Here is a 26,140-nt window from a genome sequence, read left to right as displayed (position 1 = left end):
CTGATATTCTGTACAAGACAGTTGCCCAGTTCCAGATCACCTTTTTTAAAGTCCCGCTATACGGAGCCATAATGCAACTGAATGTCCTTTAATTGTGTATTGTTGTATTTGGATGTTATCTAGCTGAAAAAGTCTGGATGGTGTAGCGCTTCTACTTAAAGTGTGAAGCCACATTATGTGTGGTGCAAATATTTGCCGGTAATGGATCACTTTGCCCGGTTCTGGATCACAACACTCTGCGTCACTTTGGGTTCATTCCTGGCATCTGGCTGGAGCCCTTCTAATGCAGAATGATACACACTGTGCTTGAGAATGTGTTTTGAACACAAAATGATATACATTATACTTATTAAATGAGAATTTACTGAGTTTCAAAAGGCACCGTTATACGTTTTTACAAGCAAAAAATGAAGTGTGGAGGTGAGATTTCTCCCGAATTAAAAAGTAAAAGCCCCCACATTCATGGCCATTCGTGATGTTGAGATGACCCCCAAAGTACACATGGCTCACAAGTACTGACATGAGGCTGCTGCTTCAGTGATCCACAACCGGCAAATTTTCGCGTTGGAGATAAATGCGTAAAGCAGTTAAACAGCAAGACATAACACACTGACATTTTCTACCCAAGTAAGTAAGTAAGTATTTTCCCACTCGAGAACAAAAACACTGAATGGCTAACTCACCTTTGTTACGTCTTAGAAATCGTTACTTTCAGACTTGCAGGAATGAGTGAGTCAGAAAAAGCACGCACACCACAGACACCGCAATGTTTTGATTCCTCTGCTGATCACAAGGATGGCTGGATCCAGTCGAGCTTGTGGTCGTTTGTAGACAAAACATCAATCTTTCCATTGGTACCAAGTATTAGCTTACTCACGCTGATTACGAGAAACGGCGGCGCAAATACTACAGCAGTGATCCAGAACCGGCTATGATCCGGAACTGGGCAAGTGACTGTATCCTTTTTGTATGTTTAACTATTAACAGATTCATCATAGAAGTGATACCTGCAGTGGGGCAAAAAAAGTACCCTACGTATTTTTCTACCCAAACTATTCTGCACACACAAATCGTAACCTCTAATTGGTTTGGTCAGACTTTTATATCCAAAGTGATTTACAAATCAAGTTAGCAAAAATTGTGTGCAGCAAACACTGTCAGATCAACAAACAGACGTAACTGAGATTTGATCTCTTGATTGCAGTTTGAACATAGTGCCCAAAGCTGGTTGGGAGCCTGATCAAGTCCAGACCTGTAGGCAAATGCTCATCCTTGCTTCCAACATGCATAGATCCATATTTTGTAAATTGAGAAGGGGAAAAAAAAAATCCCCTGATATGCTGTTTAAATATTAAAGACTGTGATTTAAACATTACTGTAACCATCCTGGATCTTCTGTTATTCTACTTTGCAGAATAAGGTTCTACATTAGTAGAGAATTGGACAGTAAGTGAGTAAGTACGGCCTCAGTTCACAATCTGTTACTATACTGATTTGATGTCCTGCATGTCTTTTATTTTCATTTATTTATTTTTTATTGGGTTGTTATTTACAGAGGGAGACAGACAAGACGAGGGGGGAGAGAGCAAGGGGATGTTGACTTACCCCTGTGACTCACTCCCTCAGATAGTTTGTCCAATGGATGAAGATGCTATTTCCCAAAATCCTTTCTCTAGTGCATCCTCCCACAGTGAACCTCCATCACCTCTCCTCACCCTTTCCTCCATCACTCCCAGGTATAGTTCTCCTGGCACCTTCCTGTTTCTTTTTTGCTGTTTCCCCTCCTTAGTTTTGGGCACAGTCTTCTTTCTTTAGGTACATGTGGTTTGTAGAAGGTCTGAAAGCGCAGGATTGAAATTTGCCTGTAACCTCTATTTTTGTAGCCATGTTGTCCAACCCAATTTCATATATTAATTGATCTTTTTATGATAGTATTGTGTGTATTTTCTGTAGCCATTTCTTGACCTGTGTTGTAGTCGAGGCCACATCCTCAAAGGCTGAGGTCATCATTCACAATCTGATCAACTATATCTTGAAGTATTATTGAGGTTACTATTGATAAATTGTTTGTTGCCTGAGTTGTAAATCGCAAGAACAAATGTAAATATTTATGAATTAAAAAACCCTGCACTCTATCACCAATTGATTAAAAACAGGCAGGGGTTGTTCTTAATTCTGACCTTTTTTATATAGTAAGATTTTGCCAAATCTTATCCACCCATATTGACTAAATCCAGAAATTTTCAATAAAAAACACCCATTTAAGCATCAACATCCTGAAATTGCACACAATAGCACAAAATCCAGTTTCATTAGGTCACCATACCAATGTGATCATGTGTTTCAAAATTCCAAGAGAACCAGGGGTTTTCACTTTAGAGATCCCAGAATGTATGTTTTTATTTAGTTTGACAAATTCTGCTAACCAACATTGGGAACGAAAGCGAAGCATCCGGTTTCAGTCGCGTAAATATCTGAATGTGTCGTGGTAGATTAGGTCAGAATAAATTATCCTAAATTTGGCTTGAAAAAAGTGACTTACATCGGGCATTGTGCCTAGGGGAGGTGATGGTCTAGTGGCTGAGGTGTTGGGCTTGAGTCCAGAAGATCATCGGTTCAAATCCCCACCTGACTGGAAAATCACTAATGGCCCTTGGGCAAGGCCTTTAATCCCCTGTTGCTCCCGGTGTGTAGTGAGCGCCTTGTATTGGCAGCACCCTGACATCGGGGTGAATGTGAGGCATAATTGTAAAGCGCTTTGACCATCTGATTCAGATGGAAAAGCGCTATATAAATGCAGTCCATTCACCATTTACACGGTAGCTAGATTAGCAAATAGAGGTCAAGATATGACCTCGACCCAAGTTGGTGCGTCCAGATATCACAAGCCCTCGTCTGAGTTCACAGCCATTGAGACCAATTCCGAGGCCATGAAAAATCAGTTTTGAGGCTGGTCTTGAGTCTTTAAACACTTTTGTGTACATGCACATATTTCACAAAGTCAGTAGTGTTGTTCTCTTTGCTGATAGTGTATAAATCTGTATGTAAAATAAGTTCTTTTCGCTTTTCCTGTTTTGTGCGGTGAACATTTGTGATGTTTTATGTGAGATGCCTTTCCTGATGCAACTTTTCATTACATGGAGAATGGTCACATGTGGTCTTGAACTGGGAACCTTCTGTTATAGAAGCAAGCACATTAACAATTTGGCCACTAAGTTTCCCAAAGTATGTAAATGTTTACGTTATTATTTTTACTTTCACTGCTGATGAATGCCCAAATCTGAAGCATCGAAAAAGTCACATTCTTACTTTTTCAAGGATATGTATCCTGGAATTTCACAGTTTGTAACCTTGTCCTTACCGTAGAAGGCCATAGAAGGCCTTGGATGTGGTGCATTTCTGTGCCATGGTCTTCTAGCCACTGCAGCTGAATTTCCAACATGTTCACAAATTTGCCTTCTTTTTGGTCGTACATGCAGTAACATCACCAGAAGGTATGCTGGAAGTGCCAAAGTTATGCTGAAGCTGCACTATTAACATGCAAGGCATCACATTACTGTCGTTATGCTATGCGCTAAACCAAAGCTTTACATCATCAAGATATGCGCCAGATCATGTTTGTGGGCAACTCTGAGCATCACAAGCTGGTTTGTCACAGTTGTAGCCCGTAGCTGCTACAGTGCATGTCTGTGAAAGTGAGAGCGGGGGCTAGAAGGGCAGTAAACCCCCAGCTGGCTTATTGACATATGCTGATGGTTATACTTTAAACGGAAGGTTTCATATCTTGTGTACTGCATTTATGAAAGCTACATTGAACAGATATATGATACTAAAGCGCTTGGTGTAATTCTATTGTACCTGCATTAGTGGTAGATCTCCACCAGGTGGAGATATTGCTCCATTTCAAGAACCTTGAGTACGGGCTGCTGTGGGACACAACAATGAAAAATATTGCTTAAGTCCCTTTCACACCGGCCCACTTCGAGTTGCATCATGACGATGCAGGAATGTCTGCGTCAGGTGCGCGCAGCAGGGGGGCAGAGAGGCGGTGAGGACGCAGAGGAGGACTTGCAGACAGACTCAGCTGCAGCCAGTCTGTGTGCGCTCTGATTTCTCTTCTAGCTTGTATGTCTTGTGCTGAGCTGCAGGTCTGCACTCTGAGTTCTGTCATAGTTTATCTTCTCTGACTGCGAGCCGTCCAGGAGAAAATGTGGGGATGTCTGGAGTTATGCTGTATTTTGTGGACATGTCCTGTCTCTGGCAATCAGCCTGTGAGCAGGACTTTGGACTTTATTCAAAAACAGTTGGGAGAGAATTTAAGGTAAAGAGCGAGCAGCTGCAGTCAGGCTGCAATCAGCATTTTTTTTCTGTGCTTTTTGAGTGTGTAGTTTTTCCTGCATTGTGTACACGGTATAAAAACAATCCTGCGTGATTTATACTTCGGGAACAATGGAACACAGCAGGATTCATAAATTGGCGTCGGTTAACGTTGTATTGTGAGGGTGTGGCTTCCAGTCACGTTGAGTACCGTTGCTTTGCCCTGACTTGTGTTGAAACTGCTTCCTTTCTGCGTTGAGCACAGGATGCAGAAAAAATTAAACGTTTAATTTTTGGCGTCCGATTGGCTGCGTCCGTCGCAATGTTGTGACATTGAGCTACATCGTCTCGGCACTGGGTTGCATCCATGTGGCGTCGTCATGACGCTGCACGACGTAACTCGAAGTGGGCCCGGTGTGAAAGGGGCTCTATAGTAGTAGACCTGTTTGTTACGTGTGTGTTTTTTTTTTTTTTTTTTTAATTAGTTATTCCATGCGTCCCAAAAAAATGACGGTGCACTTACTTTAATGACTCACATGTATTAAATGTTGAAACATTCACAGCTATGGGAATGAAACACCTGGTGGCAGAAGGAGCGGCCGTATTCAAGGGAGAGGGCAGAGTTGTAACAAGCAGAGCCATGCAGACACTGAAAAACAGAATCCGTCCCCTCCAAAAGCAGAAAAGAGGAGTGGGGTCATGGTAGGAATTTCATTTCAAGCTTATGTCCATTTTCTAACAAAATAAGTCCATAGTAAACACAGTAGTACCATCCATCTGTATGATGTGTAGGTGCAGCTGCCCCCACCCAAGCAGCAGAGAACTGAATTCACACAGATACGCAAAGAAGAAAAAAAGGTCAGTATTATATCTCCTCACTTTACATTTTTTCTTACTGCAAGTGTCTGTGTTTCTCTTGACCAGGCTGTCTGGCCTTTGTGCTATTTTTCTTCGATGCTGTCAGTGTCCAGTCTGTTTGTGCAGCTATTGTACTGTACGGCTGTGTACGACAGCACTGCCAATCTGTACATTAAATGGGGTCTGAGGGTTAATTGAATTATTATTATTATTATTTTTTTTTTGTTTATCCTCCTTCATGGTCTGCTGCAAATGACAGATGAGCAGTCGAGTGTCTCAATGTGACCCACTAATGTGTAGATGGCACACACTGCAGGTTACAGTGTGTCTTCTCTTTGAGTCACTATGATTTAATTTATAGAGCGCCAAATCACAACAAAGTTGCCTCAAGGCGCTTCACACAAGTAAGGTCTAACCTTACCAACCCCTAGAGCAAGCACACAGGTGACAGTGATAAGGAAAAACTCCCTCTGATGATTTGAGGAAGAAACCTCAAGCAGACCAGACTCAAAGGGGTGACCCTCTGCTTGGGCCATGATACCGACACAATTTACAAAATGAAAATACAGGAAATTTTGCTGCTGCACAGGACTGGATGGTTGCAGAAACAGATACCACACCCATATCTGGATGGAGCCGCACCTCAAACAGAGAGAAAAAAACAGAATCGGGCATCGGAAAGACAAGAAATACTGTATAATTTGTCAGCATTAAGCAACAAAAAAACCTGAAGAAATTATACTAAATTGGTTGCCAGCTACTATCCCTAAGCTGCACTAAAAGACCCAGACTTTAGATAAAGTTGAGGCCGTGGCACACTCTGTTTCCTAATAAAATGAATTTAGAAGGGTAGAAAGCACAGTAGCATGCTATGCCAGTATGCTAGCCATACGAAAGGGAAAATAAGTGTGTCCTAAGTCTGGACTTGAAAGTCTCTACAGAATTTGACTGTTTTATTGATGCAGGGAGATCATTCCACAGAACAGGGGCACGATAAGAGAAAGCTCTGTGACCTGCAGACTTTTTAATCACCCTAGGGCTGGGGTCACCAACCTTGTTCCTGGAGGGCGCCTGCCCTGCATGTTTTCAAACTCTCCCTGATCCACTCCCAGGCAATTAACTCTATCAGGTGTGCTCAGCCAATCAACAACTTTAAGGCACCACTTTAAACAAAAAAACAAACAGGTGTGACATGAGTAGGTTGATGTGGAAAAGATACAGGCCAAGGGCTCTCCAGGAACAGGGTTGGTGACCCCTGCTTTGTGACTTCATCATCAGTCAATCACAAATACCGACTATTATGAGCTTTTGTTCAAATCTATATCTCAGGGTTCATTTATTGCATCATTTGAGGCAAGGCAATCTTTTAAGGATTTTATGTGGATGAGATTACCAGCAGTTATCGGCATGTATAACTGAGTATCCTCAGCATAGCAATGAAAGGTAATCCCAAAATGCCACAGTATGTGCCCAAGGGGTGCTATATAAAGGGAGAAAATCAAGGGTCCTAAAATGGACCCGTGTGGAACCCCAAATTTCATGTCACGAAGGTTAGAGGTAGTGTTATTGTACAAAACACAGTGAGAACAACTGGTTAGGTGTGATGTCAACCATGCAAAGGCACACCCAGTGATCCCAAAATGATTCTCCAGCCTATTGAGTAGAATATGACTAATAGTAGCTGTTTGCAAAAGGGGCTGAAAGTCAATTTCTAAATTGTTGGATGCAAATACTGAATCATGGACTTTTTATACTTGAACAGACATTTTCAGAAATCACTATGATTTTAACATGGGATTGATGGTATAAATTTCATGTGGTTTACTATGGATGTCACAATCAGTGTCACCCCCCAAATCAGTCATTTAATATTGAGTATTTGCTGATATGGAGTCTGGGTCACATACTTGTATTTTCCTAGAAATTGCACCTTGACTTCCATTGTATGTGCTTGACACTTTAACCACTTTGCTTGGCATTATGGGGGAAAAAATGCCTTCAATCTAAGATGGTTCTTAATGTTTTTGTTTTGGTAGCGATGACGTAAAAAAGCATTGATCACTTTGAACAGGTCGGTGCATCCCTGTGGTTTACAAAACTGCCGCTTAAATTGACCAAATAGAACAGTTTCTGCTTTCACATTACGAATACTTACTGTAGTGTTTTTTTTATTATTATTATTTTGAGGAAAGCTGGAGGCATTTTGAACTCATTTTTCGAAGAAAATGAGTGAGAATTGGTTTCTGATAACCTTTATTCATCATTTGATTAGCACTACAGTTGGTATCTGTGCTCACCTGGGAAATGTTTTTGTTTCTGTCTTACAGGATGAATTTTATTTTAATGTTGCTGCTGAGGACCCACTTCAGTAAGTACAAGCTTCTGTTTGACTCTGTGAGCTGATACTTAATGTAAGGATTTAAAGTCCAAAAATAAGAAAGATGGACAAATAAATGTGTGAGGGGCAATGTATTGGATGTTATTTGATGTAGTTTGGACAAGAGAAAACATTAGATAGACATGGATACAAAAATGAGCAGTGGATTGTTGCAGCAGCCTCTAGCTCGTGTGTGCCATTAAAAAACATTTTTTTTATTGCATCTGCCCACTCCCTTTTTTAATGAAAGTTGATGAAATGTCCCCCCTGAGTTAGGTTAAATTATTATTATTTTTTAAATTAATTAAATACACACTCTAAAATAAATAAATTTTGTGACTTCCAAGACAAAAAAGCAAAAAAATTTACTTTTTTCTCATCTCCTCCTTGACATACCTGTGACAATGTCGTTAGTGTATGCTTGTAGTAGTCACATGACAATTAGGGCTGTCACAAACGATATTTTGATAATCAACTAGTCACTGGTTATTTTTGTGAGTAATCGACTAATCGGATCATGTAAATTGTCACTTATCGCACCAGCATGCAGCTGCTCTTATATAACTATCAGTGTTTAAGGTATGTGCTAACTAAAAAAGAAAGACAATTAAGATGATAGTTATTCAACTTTTGCTTGGTACCAAAGTGGCAGAACAGATCTAGCACTAAATGGGTGAGTTAACTGTGATTAATTTTATTTTTTATTTGTGATGAAATCAGAGATTTTATTGAAATATACGGAGGTGTGGACATTTGACTAATGTAATATTGGTCATGATCGTGTGTCCGCTTACACCCTCTTTAAAAAAATAAAATAAAATAAAAATACAGTGTATTTGTTGTTGGTGTTGGAGATTGTGTCCTCTGCAGTATGACTCAGCACCCAACAATTCATGCCGTCTCCAGACTGTCAGGTTGTCCACTGTTGCATTCATTGCTGGAGTCTGCTCGATACCTTGCTCTGAAAAAGCTGCTGTGCACCTGAGTGAAGAAGACAATCCTAATTCCCAACACTAATCTAAATATATATCCACACACACATTGCAGTTGATGTTTCTGGTGTTGAAACATAAAACAAATGACTGAACTATCATTACACTATTTTAAAATGTTATATTGACAGTAGGAGCTCATTTTTCTAATTTGTGTTTATTGCAGGCAAAAGGACCCGGATACACCGACGAGGAAGATAAATGTCTTGCCTAAAGAAAGTGTGTCAGAAAATACCGCACAGAGTTCTGAGCTTCAGAGATCTGACGTGGACGTGTCTTGGGGTTCGGCTGTTGAAGAGACGAGTAGTGAATCTGTTCCAAAGGGATGGGTAATTGGGCCATTGTTTCAGTCCTTCAAGTCCAAAATGGCCAGTTTCACTGAGATTGTAATGAGTCCTGTGAAACTATTCAGACTGAGCACTCCTCTGCCGTCTGTGGATCATCCACTCCACGCAAACAAGACTGAGCTTCAGGATGATAGAACTCCAAATGTGCAAAGCAGAATGCCTCATGCAGAAGGTCAGCATGAGGATGAGGATGTTGAAGGTGTTCAACCCCAATGCTCTTCTCAAACAAGAGATCATTTTAACAATGCTCCTCGATTAGTGTGTGGCAAGGAATTGCCAACATGCATCTCTGGACAGACGGCTGAATGTGAAATAAGCTGGAAGGGAAACGAGCCGTCTGAATCTGTGGCCTTTGAGACTTCTCCATTGCCCCGCAGTTATTCTGAGCAAACATCAGGTTGTGTTAGGTCTGTTGGTATGATCTCCTCTCTGCCGATAAAGATATCTGCCACTGCAAGTGCCTCGTGTGAGTCCAGGCTGAAGGTGTCATGTATTCTGGAGGATCACAAGGGGAAGTTGACCTCACAGCTGAAGTCGCTGCCTGAAGATCATTGTGTAGACCGATCTGAAGTAAGAAAGGAGGAATGTGACCCAGAGGACAGCAGAGAGCATGTTTTTCACATGAATTCTTTAAAACCAAGTAAATTTGACTTGGTTAGTGAGAACACTGCTTCATCAGTCTTTTGTGACAACAATGACACAGTTTGTCTTCAGGCTGGGAGGAAGGATGGTGACCGGTCTGACCTAGATGATGTTCTGGATGACTGTGCTCATGAAAGGATACTGAAGCCCATCTTGGGCACTCAAGACTGTGAGCAAAACCTTGAAACCTACCCAGCTGCAAGTCTGGGGAGCGCAAAGAGGAGGCTGAACATGAGCTCACATCCTCAAGACTTGGTAAAGAGAAAACGAATGACAGCAGGTCTAAAAATAGAAGATAATCGAAATTGTCATTCATTAAGTAGTGGCAGTTTAAGAGTGCTGAGACCATCAAGAAAAGAAATGTCAGCAAACCCTATCATCGACAGGAAAGTAATGCAGGAGACAAATAAGAAAGGACAAGCCGCTCAGAGAAATGTAAATAAGAGAGGCAGAAGTCGTGTTTATGAAGAAGGGGTAACTACGCGGACTGAGAGTTCCTCTGCTGGTCTGCTGGGTTGTTCATTGGATAAGAGTCGTGAGCGATCAGAGAACAACCAACAGGGTAGCAGGAGGAAATCCAAGACCAGCACTTCATGCGCAGCACTGAAGGAGAGACCCGGTCTCTGTAAACCCGACATAAAGGGTACGGCTCTCACTTCGACAAAACTGGTTCAGGACAAGGACTTATCCCAGGTTGTTTCTCACGTCAGTCCTCTTCGGAGCACAAACAAGTTCCAGAATCTGAAGAAAATCCCACTGCCACTGAAGCAGAAGTCACAAAACCAAGCAGGTTCCTCTCTGTTTTCAGCAGCTTCTGTTTCATCAGCAGCATCGATGGAGCCGCTGGAACTCACTGCCGCCGACTTAAACAGCACTGAGGACATTGATAGACGGGACAGTTGGAAAACAGAGTTGAGCAAGCCATCCAAGAGGCCAAAAAAGGAGTGTAGAGGTGCCGAAAAATCAATCATGTCAGGTGATACTCACGAAACAAAGCACCACGTAACTAACTGTTACGTTGCTATCAGGAAATGTTGGTCTATAGAATGCAAAGATAAAAACTCAGTCGATCCTTTCTATCAGAAAAGGACTCCAGTTGCACAAAGTCCGTCACCTCGCTGGCCTTGCCTGAACTCTCACACAAAAATAAATAATGATTTCAAGTGCACTATGGGTGGGAAAGTAAGGACTATTTCCTCACTTTCAGATCAGGTATTTCACACAGATGCTGAAGCCAGCAAATGTACTCAGGACCTAACTTCTGGTTTTGGCGACACAGAAGACAAATCTCATACTCATGCAGGCAGCTTCATTGTGTCTGGGCTACGGCCAAGTCTGAGATGGACGAACAGTAAGATACATGTGTCAGACTGCCAAAAGAGAAGGTGCAGGGTTTTGCGTAATAAACATCCTGATGAAGATGTGACAAATTCTGTCACACGGGAAGGAATGTCTTCCTCAGAAAACGCCAGCATATCTAAGCACCTGTTGCGCAGTTACTCTTGCCCAGAGTTCCCCTCCCTCCGCTCCCATGACACACCCTGGATGACCCCTCTGCATTCACCGCATCACAGGAGTCACACCTCATACCAACATCCATATTCCCCAAATCCCTTCAGCCTTCAGTCTCGCAAAGACCTGCAGCGAACCCGGCGGCACACAGTCTGCAGCGTGGAAGTGGAGCGCGAAATCGCGCCTCTGTGCCTTCGTAAGGAGGTGTACCCAATCAGAAAATCTGCCTTGTATGACAGAGTCACTGCACTTTCTCCCAGCACTTCATTTTCAACTCTTGTTTCTTGTTTCCTTTCGAGCTCTCTGGCTTTCCTTTCAAAGAAGCACAACGGCAGAGGAGCGGCTGCCGGTGCCAACACTTGCAGTTGCATTTCCTCTCCCCTCTCGTCCTCTTCTGCTTCTCCACCAAGCTCCTCCACATGGCACCTTCCTGGTTTTCTCCCAAAAGCTGACCTGTCCGGTGCTACTTTGGCCTCCAATAACAGGTAATGCATTTCTTTTTGAATCAGTTACGGTGTGTCAGGATTGTTGCCAGGGATTCTGAAATTCAGTAAAACTCACCTAAGCCATCATCGTATAAACTGGATATTCGCACTCACCAGACATAAGCAAAAGTCCCAATGCTTTTGTATGGTTTTTCTATGTAATAAACACCTTAGATAAGGGATTTTGTATTCATTCACATTGGACAAAACGTCCTGTCAAATCACAATGTCTTATCATTAAAAACCACTCGCATGTACTGGACAGAGCAGTCCAGACATGCCCAGTAACAGAGATCCAAAATGAAGTTCAGCACTAACACTCGCCGATTTGAGGAAAGTGGGTACTGTACAACCCCAATTCCAATGAAGTTGGGATGTTGTGTAAAATGTAAATAAGTAAACTTTATTTATATAGCGCTTTTCGCAGACAGGGGTCACAAAGCGCTTTACAAGGTAAAACAATAAAAATATACAGTAAAAATACACACTCAGTACTAAAAAATTATTGGCCATGAAAAGCCTGTTTAAAAAGTAGAGTCTTCAGTTGCTTTTTGAACATCTCAACAGAGTCCAGGGATCGCAGGGACAGAGGGAGTTCGTTCCAGAGACGAGGCGCTACGGCTTTAAAAGATCGGTCTCCTCGAGTTTTAAAGCAGGTTTGAGGAACCATCAACAGGTTCTGACCTGAAGATCTGAGGCTGCGGGCTGAGGTGTAGGGCTGAATCAAGTCAGCAATGTAATCAGGAGCCTGACCATGTAGTGCTCTGAAAGTGAAGACCAAAATTTTAAAATTAATTCTGGAGGCAACAGGGAGCCAGTGGAGGGATTCCAAGATAGGTGTGATGTGGGCTCTCCTGTTGGTGCGGGTCAGAAGCCTCACAGCAGAGTAAATAAAAACAATACAATGATTTGCAAATCCTCTTCAACCAATATTCAATTGAATACACCACAAAGACAAGATATTTACCCCCAATCTCAATTCTCTTTTGTTCCCCTTCCTCTTGGCCCTACCCCTTAAAACAAGGGGTAAGGCGAGGGGCTATGCCTCTAGCCCTATGAATTGAGGCACCCCTCCGCCTTAGGAGAAAAAAACTGCCCGTGTCAAACTGCCGTCTTCACTGTTTGTTAACATGGCAACCGAAATGCAACTTGTTGCAGTAGCCTGTTTGCTCTTTTTATTTTCTCGCCTTTCCGCGTAAATGCAAAGAAATAGAAGTCGTCGCAGATTTCTTCGATGCATCGCAATCATGTCATGTTAATTAATTTGTAATTCATAATAATAATAATATTAATAATTAATTAGTAATTGATTAATGTAGTAATAATAGTAGTTAATATTGTTTGATTAATCATTAATTGATTAGTAAAAATGTATAATTTATTAATTTATTTAGTGCCAAATCACGACTAATCGCCTCAAGGCGCTTCACAAACATCATTTAAAAGCAGAATAAAATGAAATAAGATTAAAACACAATAAAACATCAATAAGTAAAATAATAAAAAGAATAAAGACACACAGTCATATAAAATACTAATGATAAAACAGGAAAACAGTTTATTTATTTAAAGTAAATAAACAAGAAATATATCAGTCTGTGTGGAATGAATGTATACATTATACATGTTTCACTTTTTGAATGGAATTACTGAAATAAATAAACTTTTTCATTATATTCTAATTTATATGACCAGCACCTGTATGTATGTTTTGGGCTGCATCTAGTTCTCTTAACCTGATATTTCTTTTTCAAATTCTCCCATTTTTTTTTTTTTTTTTTTTTTTTTTGCATCCAGCCCTATTTCCTTTAGAAATTTCCTTGACAAATAATATCAGTCTGTTAGGACGTCAGGTTATGTGTTACACATATACGTGTGTGTGTGTGTGTATATTTTCCAACTTATTCCCACTGATGAAACTTCTCATTTTCTGCCTGAAAGCTTACTAGTAGCCGAATGTGTTCAGGGCTCCCTGTTTACTAAATACACACACATGTTACAGACCTTGAAATCCAACAGCAGGGATTGATATTATCCAAAGATTATAATAAGTGAATAATAAGTGTCTTATTGTAGCGTTCGTGTGTATGTGCATTATAACGCCTCAGCACACGAGCGACGTTACGATATTCTTCAGAACGACAATATACACAACATGCATCCAGCAGCAGACATGTTGCTGTCATAGGCAACTGCCTGTAAAGTTTTTTGGCAAGTTATAACTTTCTAAACAGCGTAATTTGTAATGAAAGCCGCTTCATTTGTGCGGCTCTTTTGGCGCCATGTTTGTTTTTTTGGAGACAGCAGTAAGCTCCTCCTACCCCTCTAAATGGAGTGTGCATCCAGATTCACTCCAAACGGAGGGGTTTGAAGCCCTCCGCCTTTCCCTCCGCCTCGCTCCAAAAAGAGAATTGAGACACCCCTCCGTTTCTCGTGGCCGCGCAAAACGGAGGGGAAGGGGTAAGAAGAAGGGCCGAGGGGTAGAATTGAGATTCAGCCTTAATGTTCAAACTGATCAACTTTATTGTTGTTGTGCAGATATTTGCTCATTTTGAAATGGATGCCTGCAACACATTTAAAAAAAAGTTGGAACAGGGCAACAAAAGACTGGGAAAGTTTATGAATGCTCAAAGAACACCTGTTTGGAAACAGGTGAGTGTCATGATTGGGTATAAAAGGAGCATCCCCGAAAGGCTCAGCTCTTCACAAGCAAAGGTGGGGCGAGGATCACCACTTTGTGAACAACTGCATGAAAAAATAATCCAACAATTTAAGAACAATGTTTCTCAATGTTCAATTGCATGAAATTTAGGGATTCCATCATCTCGAGTCCATAATATAATCAGAAGATTTGGAGAATCTGGAGAACTTTCTACACATAAGCAGCAAGGCTGAAAACCAACATTGAATGCCCGTGACCTTTGATCTTTCAAATGGCACTGCATTAAAAACAGATATCATTGTGTAACGGATCTTACCGCGTGGGCCCAGGAACACTTCAGAAAACCATTGTCAGTTAACACAGTTCGTCGCTACATCTACAAGTGCAAGTTAAAACTCTACCATGCAAAATGAAAGCCAGACATCAACAACATCCAGAAACACCGCCACCTTTTCTGGGCCCGAGCTCAATTGAAATGGACAGACGCAAAGTGGAAAAGTTTGCTGTGGTCTGATGAGTCCACATTTCAAATTGTTTTTGGAAAAAGGCCATCTAGATTGTTGCCAGCGCAAAGTTCAAAAGCCAGCATCTGCGATGGTATGGGGTTGTGTAAGTTGCCCATCTGTGATGGCACCATCAATGCTGAAAGGTACATCCAGGTTTTGGAGCAACACATGCTGCCATCCAAGCAACGTCTTTTTCAGGGACGTCCCTGCTTATTTCAGCAAGACAATGCCAAGCCACATTCTGCACGTGTTACAACAGCGTGGCTTCATAGTAAAAGAGTGCAGGTACTAGACTGGCCTGCCTGCAGTCCAGACCTGTCACCCATTGAATGTGTGGCGCATTATGAAGCACAAAATACGACAACGGAGACCCCGGACTGTTGAACAACTGAAGTCGTACATCAAGCAAGAATGGGAAAGAATTCCACCTACAAAGCTTCAACAATTAGTGTCCTCAGTTTCCAAACGCTTATTGCAGTTGCGGTGCTGCAAACCATCCTTGTTGCCTGACCCAAACCTGCTAAATGATTGAGACTGCAAAGCTGTGATTTGTCACTTCCTCTCTCATCATATTTTTAAAGTTTTTGCAGTGCGCACACCAATTACATTTTGATCATGGATCAAATACATTTGGCAGAAAAGTCCGCAAACTTGACAACACGGAGTCGGAAAAAGACACTCAGATGACCTGAAATTCATGGAGAGATATTGTGCATACCGTTGGTTTGGAGGTTGATTGTATAAAGAGGTGGAGCTTGTTGAGGGACAAATTAATCCAGAAAAAGCCGCTGTTCCTGCAGAAAGTTGCATAAAGACATGACAGAGAACTTTTAAAGGGTCACGTGCACATCAACGCATAGCATGGCCACAAAGGTAGAGAGCTGAAGAAGCGTAAATCAGACTTTAGGATTTTTAAAGTATCACTCCACAGCTGACTTAGGAAAAAAATGAGTGACTTGACCAAATGTAATCTTTTTAATGCACATAATGCCCTGTACTTATTTAACACATGCATTTATTTTTTTACAGACAAAGCTTTGACCCGGCCATTAAATGAGGCAGGTCCTTATTCAAGTTCAGGCTTTTAATCAAGGAAATACGTCCTAATTAGTGCAGGGGATTCCCTGTAAATCGTTCAGCACCTCCTGGCTGTAACTAAACTGTTACCTTCATATAATGGATTTTGTCCATTTTATACATATAACGGATTTTGATTTGTAAAGGGCAAAATTCTCTGGTCCACCTAAATCCATTATATGTGAGTTTTACTGTACAGCAAAACTATGCTGATATGAAGTTGTGTCTTCTTTGCAGTGTAAATATCTTGGAGTGTGAGACTGAGAGAAGACCACAGACTGAAGACGAGGATGATAGTGAGAACACAAACTTCTCTGGTCAGGAGTTTGAAAATGTGGGTTTGAGAGAGGAAAAGGCTCTGTCCGATTCTGAAATTAAGGTATAAATGACTGTTCTAACAGTTTGGTATGTAAAAACATTTGACATTTTGACCCTTGTACAGCTGTAGGTCAGTCATTTCACTATAGTTTTAATTTTGTTGCCTGTTTTTAATTTAGTCTTAGTCTTTTGTCAAACGTCCTTTTTAGTTTTAGTCACATTTAGTCATTCACATACCATTTTTATTTAGTTATGTTTTAGTTGACTAAAAGTCTGTTCATTTTAGTCAATAGAGAACTTGAATGTATTTTAGTCTTGTTTCAGTTGAGACATTTTAGTTTTTTTTTTTTTATTATTATTATTTTTTAAAAAACACATTAGATTATTTCTGATTACCATTTCAGTCACATTTGAAATACCGAATGTTATCATTACCTGGCAGAATACACTTGTTGAATTACTGAAGGTTTGTGGCGTTTTTCCCCGATATTTTAAATCTGTGAGGCTTCCTGTCAGATACAGTTAGATAATTGTGGGTTTTTTTGTAACTCATAATTAAAACTCAGCGCTCTATGGTGCAAAATAGTACAAATGAACACCATTTTAATCATTAAGAATGCAAATATAAATTGTAAATTTCAAAAATATGAACAAATATAGCAAAAAAACCCACAGTTATATTACATTAAAATGCAGGAAATGCTTCAGGCATTTTTATACAACTATCTACATGCAAGAAGATGACACACAAATTATGTTTGTGCCACTCAGAAAAACAATTTCTGTTCAAAACAAGACTTCTCTGACTTGTGTTGGACATGCAATTTTGGATATTGGAATGACCTCACACTTTGTCATTCCTGCTTCTGTCCAGCTGGAGGCAGTGTTAGTTAGTACTTTTGTCTGCTTTTGATGGCAGTTAGTCGAAAAAGTCCTCAGAGACCACCCCATGTGTGTTGGTGATCCTGATTGGCTTAGGTCATGCGTTTCCAACAATGATAAAGGGGAAGCCATGTTTTCTCTCTCTCTCTGCTTCTCCTGCCCCGAAATGGAGCTGAATGAGGAAATGAGACTGTTTGCTTGCAGCTTTCTGTAAATACGTGCACCAAATATGACCATAAAATTCACAAAAAAACCATCGTGGAAATTATTAATCATGATTCACGTTATAATAGGCCTATTAACAGAATTTAAAAAATTGGTATAGAGCTTGAAGTGCGCACCGTTTCTTTTTTAAATTCCTGCTCTGTGGTGTCTGTGCTTGCAGCCATTCTCACACTGAGGAAGATACGATGATGTCATAAACAAGCATTATCGTGATTGGTTGGTGGAGTCCAAATCTCTACCGTAGCCCAAATTGATATCCTTTTTATACCATCTACTGCATATACCGTGCACCCCTAGATGTAGTGTTTGCTGCGGTGTTCAAAAATCTACATGCAGAAACTTTAATCTGAGCCTCAGAAAACTGATCAGATACTTTAACACTGCCAGAGTGTAAATGTAAAATATTTTTTCATGAAATGTTTGTCGTTGATCTCTGATGGATTTACTCTGCAGCACGATTATTTATTTATTGGCTAAACCGCCGGGGTGTAATGTAATTTAGTACTGTTGTCGTCTTAAGTTCACAGTTGTTAAACAAATGTTTTGGCTATAGGCTCCTAGTTTGTGAGAAAAATGTAAGTTAACTTTCTGGAGGCTTTCTAGTTGCCTTTACAGATCAAACACACAACAGGCTGATACCTCCTGCAGACAAAAGATGGAGAATCAAACAAAACAACTATGCTATAAAAAAAAAAAAAAAAAAGATTTTTGAATGTGCCCATGGTACATTTTATGTTGCATCAGGACTGTGCTGAATGCAAACACATTTTGAATACATTTTCAAAGCATAAGAGCTTGTTGACGGCATTTGAGAGATTTTATTTCATGCAGAATATTTTATTCTCATCTGTTTTCGTCAGCAATAATGGTTGGTTAATTTTGTCTTCGCCAGCATTTTGTCGTCATTGTCTCATTTTCGTCATAAAAAAAAGGTTAATTGAAAAAGATATTTTGTCTCGGCTGATGAAATTAACTGCATGTCACAATTAGTGTTGCCTTTTATTCACCCTCAACTGACTTGATTAATAATACGAATAACAGGATCAAGATGCAGGAACCACAGCAACAGAATTGGTTCGCTTGAACTTAAATACAGTAGTGTTCAGAATAATAGTAGTGCTATGTGACTAAAAAGATTAATCCAGGTTTTGAGTATATTTCTTATTGTTACATGGGAAACAAGGTACCAGTAGATTCTCACAAATCCAACAAGACCAAGTATTCATGATATGCACACTCTTAAGGCTATGAAATTGGGCTATTAGTAAAAGTAGAAAAGGGGGTGTTCACAATAATAGTACCATCTGCTGTTGACGCTACAAACTCAAAACTATTATGTTTAAACTGCTTTTTTAACAATCCTGTAAATCACTAAACTAGTATTTAGTTGTATAACCACAGTTTTTCATGATTTCACATCTGCGAGGCATTAATTTTGTTGGTTTGGAACCAAGATTTTGCTGGTTTACTAGTGTGCTTGGGGTCATTGTCTTGTTGAAACACCCATTTCAAGGGCATGTCCTCTTCATCATAAGGCAACATGACCTCTTCAAGTATTTTGACATATCCAAACTGATCCATGATACCTGATATGCGATATATAGGCCCAACACCATAGTAGGAGAAACATGCCCATATCATGAAGCTTGCACCACCATGCTTCACTGTCTTCACTGTGAACTGTGGCTTGAATTTAGAGTTTGGGGGTCGTCTCACAAACTGTCTGTGGCCCTTGGACCCAAAAAGAACAATTTTACTCTCATCAGTCCACAAAATATTCCTCCATTTCTCTTTAGGCCAGTTGATGTGTTCTTCAGCAAATTGTAACCTCTTCTGCACATGTCTTTTATTTAACAGAGGGACTTTGTGGGGGATTCTTGCAAATAAATTAGCTTCACACAGGCGTCTTCTAACTGTCACAGCACTTACAGGTAACTCCAGACTGTCTTTGATGATCCTGGAGCTGATCAATGGGTGAGCCTTTGCCGTTCTGGTTATTCTTCTATCCATTTTGATGGTTGTTTTCCATTTTCTTCTTATACGCGTCTTATACGCGTCTTTTTTTTGTCCATTTTAAAGCATTGGAGATCATTGTAGATGAACAGCCTATAATTTTTTGCACCTGCGTATACGTTTTTCCCCTCTCCAATCAACTTTTTAATCAAACTACGCTGTTCTTCTGAACAATGTCTTGAACGTCCCATTTTCCTCAGGCTTTCAAAGAGAAAAGTTCAACAGGTGCTGGCTTCATCCTTAAATAGGGGACACCTGATTCACACCTGTTTGTTCCACAAAATTGACGAACTCACTGACTGAATGCCACACTACTATTATTGTGAACACCCCCTTTTCTACTTTTTTTTTTACTAATAGCCCAATTTCATAGTCTTAAGAGTGTGCATATCATGAATGCTTGGTCTTGTTGGATTTGTGAGAATCTACTGAATCTACTGGTACCTTGTTTCTCATGTAACAATAAGAAATATACTCAAACCCTGGATTAATCTTTTTAGTCACATAGCACTACTATTATTCTGAACACTACTGTACATACATAACCTACTCTATTGTAGATTATGGTCAGGTCATATGTTACCATGGTTACTATATAAGTTGGCCTGTGGTTTTTGGAACTGAAGATCTAGCTTTAGCAATTACTCTGAGTTAACATATAGTCAGATTCCTTTTGGTTTTTGGGGATTTTGTAAACTATACATTTTTAGAATGCTTATGAAATGAGGAACCCCGCAAAAAGTTTTTTTTGGGGGGGGGGGGGGATATTGTTTTGGTCGCCATCTCTTTCTTGACTTCTGGCTATTTGTAGGTCAGTTGTGTGATACATGATTAACAAAAAAGGCTCAGGCTGAGGGACACCATGTCTGACACTATGATCAGCAGCACTGGAAACATATTTTTTTTTCATAAGCTTTCTAAAAATGTATAGTTTACCAAATATCCCCCCCAGACCTGTCTAATACAGGATAAGTGACCAGACCTGCTTTGGGGAGTACCCCTCTAAAAGGCTTCATGGCTTGTACTCGCAAAGTGAAAATGTCAAATTACTGTGAAAAGGAATCGCAGCATTACAAAGTGGTAAATACTTCATTGTCCCAACTTTTTTTTGGGATGCGTGTCAGACCTTAAATACAGGAATGGCTGCATATTAATGAATGAAATGAAGTGAGGTTGACCACACAGAACATGAAATATCTTGTGTTCACACTGGCTGCAATGAAATAATGTCAGAGTAATTGTAAGAATTCGTTTTTGTTTTTTGCATTTTCCCTACCGTTCCAACCTTCTGATTTGTGGTTGTAGAATGAGGATGCTTAATTATGATTGCAGTTCTTGGTGTTTTTAAGGAAATTTATGTTCCAAATGGTCTTTTTCCTTCGTGTCAGGTGGTGAGGAAGCATGAGGAACGAGGGAAGGTGTCATCTATAAGGATTCGAAAAACGTTACCCAAACCCCAGAACAACCTCACACCTATGGGACTGCCTCGACCCATTAGGTACATACAGCTGCCTGATTGGAAAAGTAAAGTGGAAAAGTAGGATAGTTGTCATCATGCAGTAATGTATTGCTGAAGTGAAGTTGTGTGTCAGTACATGTCTTTAGCTTATTGATCACATATTGCTTGCTGAAATTCAGATTGATAACAAAAGTGTACCCTCCTCCCCAATTCTACACATCAGGGTGAAAAAGAAGGAGTTTAGCTTGGAGGAAATTTACACCAATAAGAATTTCAGCAAACCTCCAGAAAGGTAAGCACAAGCAGTACAACCTACAGAAATGCAATGTAGACGCACACAGAGTAGATGCGTTACAGATGGCACACACCTGGGAGCATCAGAATCAAATGTGACCAAACCAGACCAAATCCATCTTGGAATATGAACTATGTTTTGGGTTTTTTTTTTTAAATAGAAGTATCTTAATAACGGGCAGGGGTGGTGGTCAAGTGGTTGGTGCACTTGGTTTCAGTACAGAAGGTTCCCAGTTCCACTCCCACTCCTGCCACATTCCTCCTCGTAATGTAGAGTTGCATCAGGAAGGACATCTGCTGTAAAATTTGTGCCAATTCAACATGCAGATCCACCTCAGATTTGCTGTGGCGACCCTGAATGCAAACAAACGAGCAGCCGAAGGGACTTAATAAGTATATTAATAACTTACAAAGTACGTATTGTACAGTGTGAGTGTTGTACAAAGGGACAATTAAAAAAAACAAAACAAAAAATATTGCTTTTAGCAAAAAGGAGACTGAAGAGCTCTGTTTCAGACGGCAATAAGCAAAATGTGTAAAGTTACGACTGATAATTGTGTGCTTCACAATAAAAGTATATTAACATCAAAATGTTGACTACTGCACAGTAAAGAGCTTAGTGTAAAAGTGTGACACTGTTGTTGTGGTGCTGTGTCTAATCTAAGCAGCCTAGTGACGAGACAAACAATCCTTTTCCACAGTGAAGGAAATCAAACTTCAGCACGAGATCAATTATGTCCACTTGGTCTTTTATATTTTTAATTATGCAGTATAGCTGAAAAACTTATTACGATAAAATATTTGTTGATTTTTGTAATAATTGATCAATTATCATGACCTGTTTTTTGTTAAGGTCACAGGTTATGTTCTGACCAGGTACATCATGGCGTTACCTGCGTCCTGTTACTGCTACTTCATGCCTTCTAATTTTTGTGCCTCTGCAGGATGCTTTTTGATGGCCTAAACTACAAGGAGTGATTGATTGATTAGTTAGTTGGTTCTCCATCTTTTGTATTCTGAGAGACCAACATTCCTTGAGAATGTGTGAAGTTTTGACTCACCAGGTACCACGTTGAGAAATGTTGGTTTCTCAGAATGCCAAAGGTAGAGAACCACACCCTACTTTTTCTGGGTCAGGCACAAAGCTTCTCAGTCCCCTGCTAACTTTCTGTAGCGACTGGGTTTGATAGTGCGCTCCCATTAGTCAGCATATGGGAACCAAACAGAGTCTACATTATTCACACAGATCATCAACAACATGCATCAGTGCTGCAGCAAAGCTTTTAAAAGCATGTTTTGCTGTCACTTTGCTTCAGATATGCAGAAAGCTTATTTCTGATACATTCCATATGTGATTGGCTCTTCTTTCTGGCCAATCAGGGAGCAAATTGCATATAAATAAATGAGTTTTTCTGCTCCTGGCAACAAAGACATGACAGGTGGTTATCCAGAGGGTTGAGGGGACAGATGCACCCACCCCCACACCAACATTAGAAGAAAGATTAATTTTAAAAAATACATCATAATTAGTAGAATGAATGTATTTTTATAAGTAAAACATTGTTCAGTCTGTATTACTAAGTGTCTGAGTTTTACTACTGTAATGCTGCTCTAAGTCGTATAAAAGTCATGAGTCATATAAAATGTTTTCACTTTATTTTTATCTTTTTTGCAGCTAAAAAAGTAACTGCTTCAATTACACCCCTATTCCACAGGGCACCGTTCTATTACAATCGCCTACAACACCTACCCCCCAAAAAGTGCAAAAACGGGATGAAACTGCTTACTCTGGCTTGCCTCCTAACAGGATGGCTTACAAAGTGCAGACCTGGCAACCTGTCAGAAAATGAAAGTAAGGAGCTGCACCCTCAGCCAGAACTGCAATAAACGCTGTTTCTGCTTAAATTTTTAACCCAGATTGAGCACGATCAAACAAGTATCAAGCTATACTCACTAGGAATACCCCGTTTAAAGAGGTTGGAACATAACTGAAGCCGGTACAAATACCCATAAGTTACCATGCACTAGTAAAGATTTTGCGAATCAGGATGAAATTTTTAAACAGCTTGAAAATTTGATCCCGATTTCAAATCTGGCGCTGATGATGGCCATAACTACTGCGTATACAAAGTTGATTTAAGATTGATGAGGATGGATCAAGAAGTTACTGAGATGCTTAAAAACTTGCCCCAATTTGCTGCTCAGGATGAAATGTGAAGGTACTCTGTGTAATAGCCCCTTAACTTCTGACATGGTGAATTTGTTTGAATTACATTTGTACTTTGTTGCTCATGTTTCAGTCGGCTGGAGACGATATTTGAAGTTCCTCTCAGTCGCCGGAACGGCTCTGAGTCTTTTTTTGGCCAGAAGAGAGTGAAAAGGTTTCTGGAGTTTCTTGAGGTCGGTGAGGTCAGGAAACCAAAGAAGCCACTTGTTGGCATCCCAAAGGTGGGAATTACCACCTCCAGGACAAGACGCGGGGGCTGCAACAACCCAAAGGATGACCCGACCATCAGCCTGCATGACGTGGACTCGCTTCTCTGTGCCAAACTGGAACAGCTGAATTTGTGGTTAATACATGACCAGAAAGGCAAATAGATTTAAGTGTTGACTGTTAAAAAAAAAAAAAAGAAAAAAAAAAAAAGACATCTACATTTTTCAGTGTCACGCAGTTAACACCCCACCCCCCTACTTTTTTTTTTTTTTTAGATGAGTTGTACAACTGTTTTGACGCATTATTACTGATGAGCCATATTTTTGTTGGGCAGCATTTGTAGAAAACTTAATCATGCTGCCATAAACGTGTTGCCTCCTACAGCTGTGATATACATCGATTTGTTAAAATTATTTATACATTGAGAGTTTTGTGTTTTTTGTTACGACCGTGACCGTCCACTTAATAACTTTACACCTGTGATAAGTGAAACTCCTTATCATTTTAAGCACCTGTGCTGTGCCATAAACATCCATGAACATCCGCAACGTCCATGCAGTGTCTCTGAAATGTGTCGGGTTTTTGTCGGAGCCTCACCTTTAACGAAGGAAATGTATTCGTAGAATAACATTGCTACTTAACACCTAACACTTTTTTTCTTTAATCAAGGCAGCTATTTTTCCCCTCCTCAAATGTCCAATAACTTTTTTTTTTTGTTGTTGTACCTGCCAAGAAGAGATTGTCCTTCAGGTTTCACAATCTCCAATTATCTGTCCATAAAGTTTATGTCAAGTGATGTCTCAGGGCAGATCCCGTTTAATATTTATATCCAACATGAAGAGGCTGTTTGTTTTTAATTTGTTTTTCCCTCATAATAAGACTAACAGAGAGCGTTTCTAATCCAGAGCGGAGCCAGCAGGTAATCTGTTTACTACTTGTAGTTCTCTCTGGATCATTAACTTTTGTGGTCGTATTTGTATGTTCATCATAACAACCTCTGGATGAAGTGTGTGTGTGTGTGTGTGTGTGTGTGTGTGTGTGTGTTTAAGTCTCTGCCATATGTTCTCCAGGATGCCTTACCTGTAAGATCCATCATTTAAATTGACATTTTGTATGTTGCAATTTTTGTAATCTCAAATAGACACATTTTTAACATTTTTATTACAAAATGCCTTGTATATGTTTATACGTTTGTATAAAAGTACAACATATTTGGTGTGTGTGTGTATGTATGTATGTATGTATATATATATATATATATATATATATATATATATATATATATATATATATATATATATATATATATATATATATATATAATTCCAAGAAAATTTTGATTCCTATTTAGGTTCCTTGACGACGCTGTGGTAAAGTCACTGACACAGTACAGACCCAATCCGTTACTTTATTACTTTTTACATTTGTAGATTTACTAACTTAATAATCTTTTATATCTGTGCGCGCGCACACACACACAGTGTAAGAGAGTAGATTGTAATCCAGTGTCAGTCCAGGTGAGCATATCTAGGATTGGGTCTTTACTTGGGTGACAGTTTTGTTAAATATATAATGTGTGTCCAACTGTTGTCATTTCTCACACTTTGGTAAATGTTGAGTTTTATACAGTTGTGTAGTTTTAGAACGGTTGTTAAATAAATATTACAGAATACAACATGTTGGAAGTAGGGTGTTTTTGTAATGCCGTGTTCTCAGTGGTTGTTACTTGACAAAAATGTAGAACATTGATGTTAAAGTGTAACTGGGCCAGCAGTCATTTGATCAAGTGTTGGTTTGTAAGTTCTGGCTTCCTTGTGCCTTCGTTCTTTTCAGTCCTTTATAAACCACTTTGTCTGTGAGCAGTCTGTTAACAGTCCACATGCAGGTTGGAGCCATGAGGTCGTTCACTGTGGAGGCTTCGATCAGTCTTTCAGAGTGAGGAGGTAAGAGATCAGCGCCATTAATCCCAAGGTCAGGATGATGAGGGTGAACCACGTCACTATTGAGATGATGGCAAATTTTTTTGCCTTTTTGGAGTGCACCTCAGCTCTCTGTCCTGCGCTCTCCGCATCTTCTGCCTGTTAGAATCAGGGTAAAATGCATTATCAGTCAACAAAGTATGAAAATTTTTAAGCTTCCTTCTGCACAATAATGTAATCTTTTAATGTGGCTCCGTGAGTTTGTTTCATTTTCTGAACTTGCTTATTCCAGTTTAGCATCATTAGGCGAGAGGCGGGGCACCCCACGGACCAGCTGCCAGTCTATCGCAGGGTGAGTTTTATATAATTAAGCTTGTAATTTCTTGTTAAACCATTGAGAACCTCCATTTTTCATTCATTCATCTTCTACCGCTTAGTCCAATTAAGGGTCGCGTGGGGCTGGAGCCTATCCCCGCAGCCATAGAGCGCGAGGCGGGGTACACCCAGGACAGGACGCCAGTCTGTCGCAGGGCCACAAACAAACACACACACACCTACGGACAATTTAAAGATTTCAGTCCACCTAACCCGCATGTCTTTGGATGTGGGAGGAAACACGCAAACACGGGGAGAACATGCAAACTCCACATAGAAAGACCACGGGAATTGAACCCACAACCTTCTCACTGTGAGGCAACGGGGCTAACCACTAATCCACCGTGCTGCCAACCTCCTTTTTTTTTTTCTTTTTTTTTTTTTCCTCCGCCCCAAAGGGAGATTGTCATGGCGATTTTCCACCCGTCTGTCCCTTCCCTCCCGAA

General features: G+C 40.2%; 1 protein-coding gene across 1 annotated transcript; it reads left to right on the top strand.

Annotated features, from left to right (window-relative positions):
• Positions 1–1,414: 1,414 nt before the first annotated feature.
• On the top strand, positions 1,415–23,637 carry prr14 (proline rich 14). The gene is made up of 10 exons (XM_034190012.1): positions 1,415–1,446; positions 1,556–1,736; positions 4,881–5,019; positions 5,110–5,175; positions 7,503–7,543; positions 8,711–11,530; positions 16,013–16,154; positions 20,602–20,711; positions 20,896–20,964; positions 23,267–23,637. The coding sequence occupies exons 2-10, from the start codon at positions 1,594–1,596 to the stop codon at positions 23,562–23,564; spliced, it is 3,828 nt and encodes a 1,275-aa protein (XP_034045903.1). The 5' UTR covers positions 1,415–1,446; positions 1,556–1,593; the 3' UTR covers positions 23,565–23,637.
• Positions 23,638–26,140: the final 2,503 nt, after the last annotated feature.

This window comes from Thalassophryne amazonica, chromosome 16 (genome assembly GCF_902500255.1).
Source record: "Thalassophryne amazonica chromosome 16, fThaAma1.1, whole genome shotgun sequence".
Classification (NCBI taxonomy): Eukaryota; Metazoa; Chordata; class Actinopteri; order Batrachoidiformes; family Batrachoididae; genus Thalassophryne; species Thalassophryne amazonica.
The sequence above is the reverse complement of the archived record's forward strand: the minus strand, read 5'-3'. Positions and strand labels throughout refer to the sequence as shown.

What these genes read in the sequence shown, in the direction of transcription:
- prr14 (XM_034190012.1), top strand. Translation starts at nt 1,594, where the DNA reads ATGTTGACTTACCCCTGTGACTCACTCCCTCAGATAGTTTGTCCAATG. An exon ending in CTTTCCTCCATCACTCCCAG is followed by an intron (nt 1,737 to 4,880) that starts GTATAGTTCTCC and finishes AAACATTCACAG; the next exon opens with CTATGGGAATGAAACACCTG. An exon ending in GGACTGCCTCGACCCATTAG is followed by an intron (nt 20,712 to 20,895) that starts GTACATACAGCT and finishes TCTACACATCAG; the next exon opens with GGTGAAAAAGAAGGAGTTTA.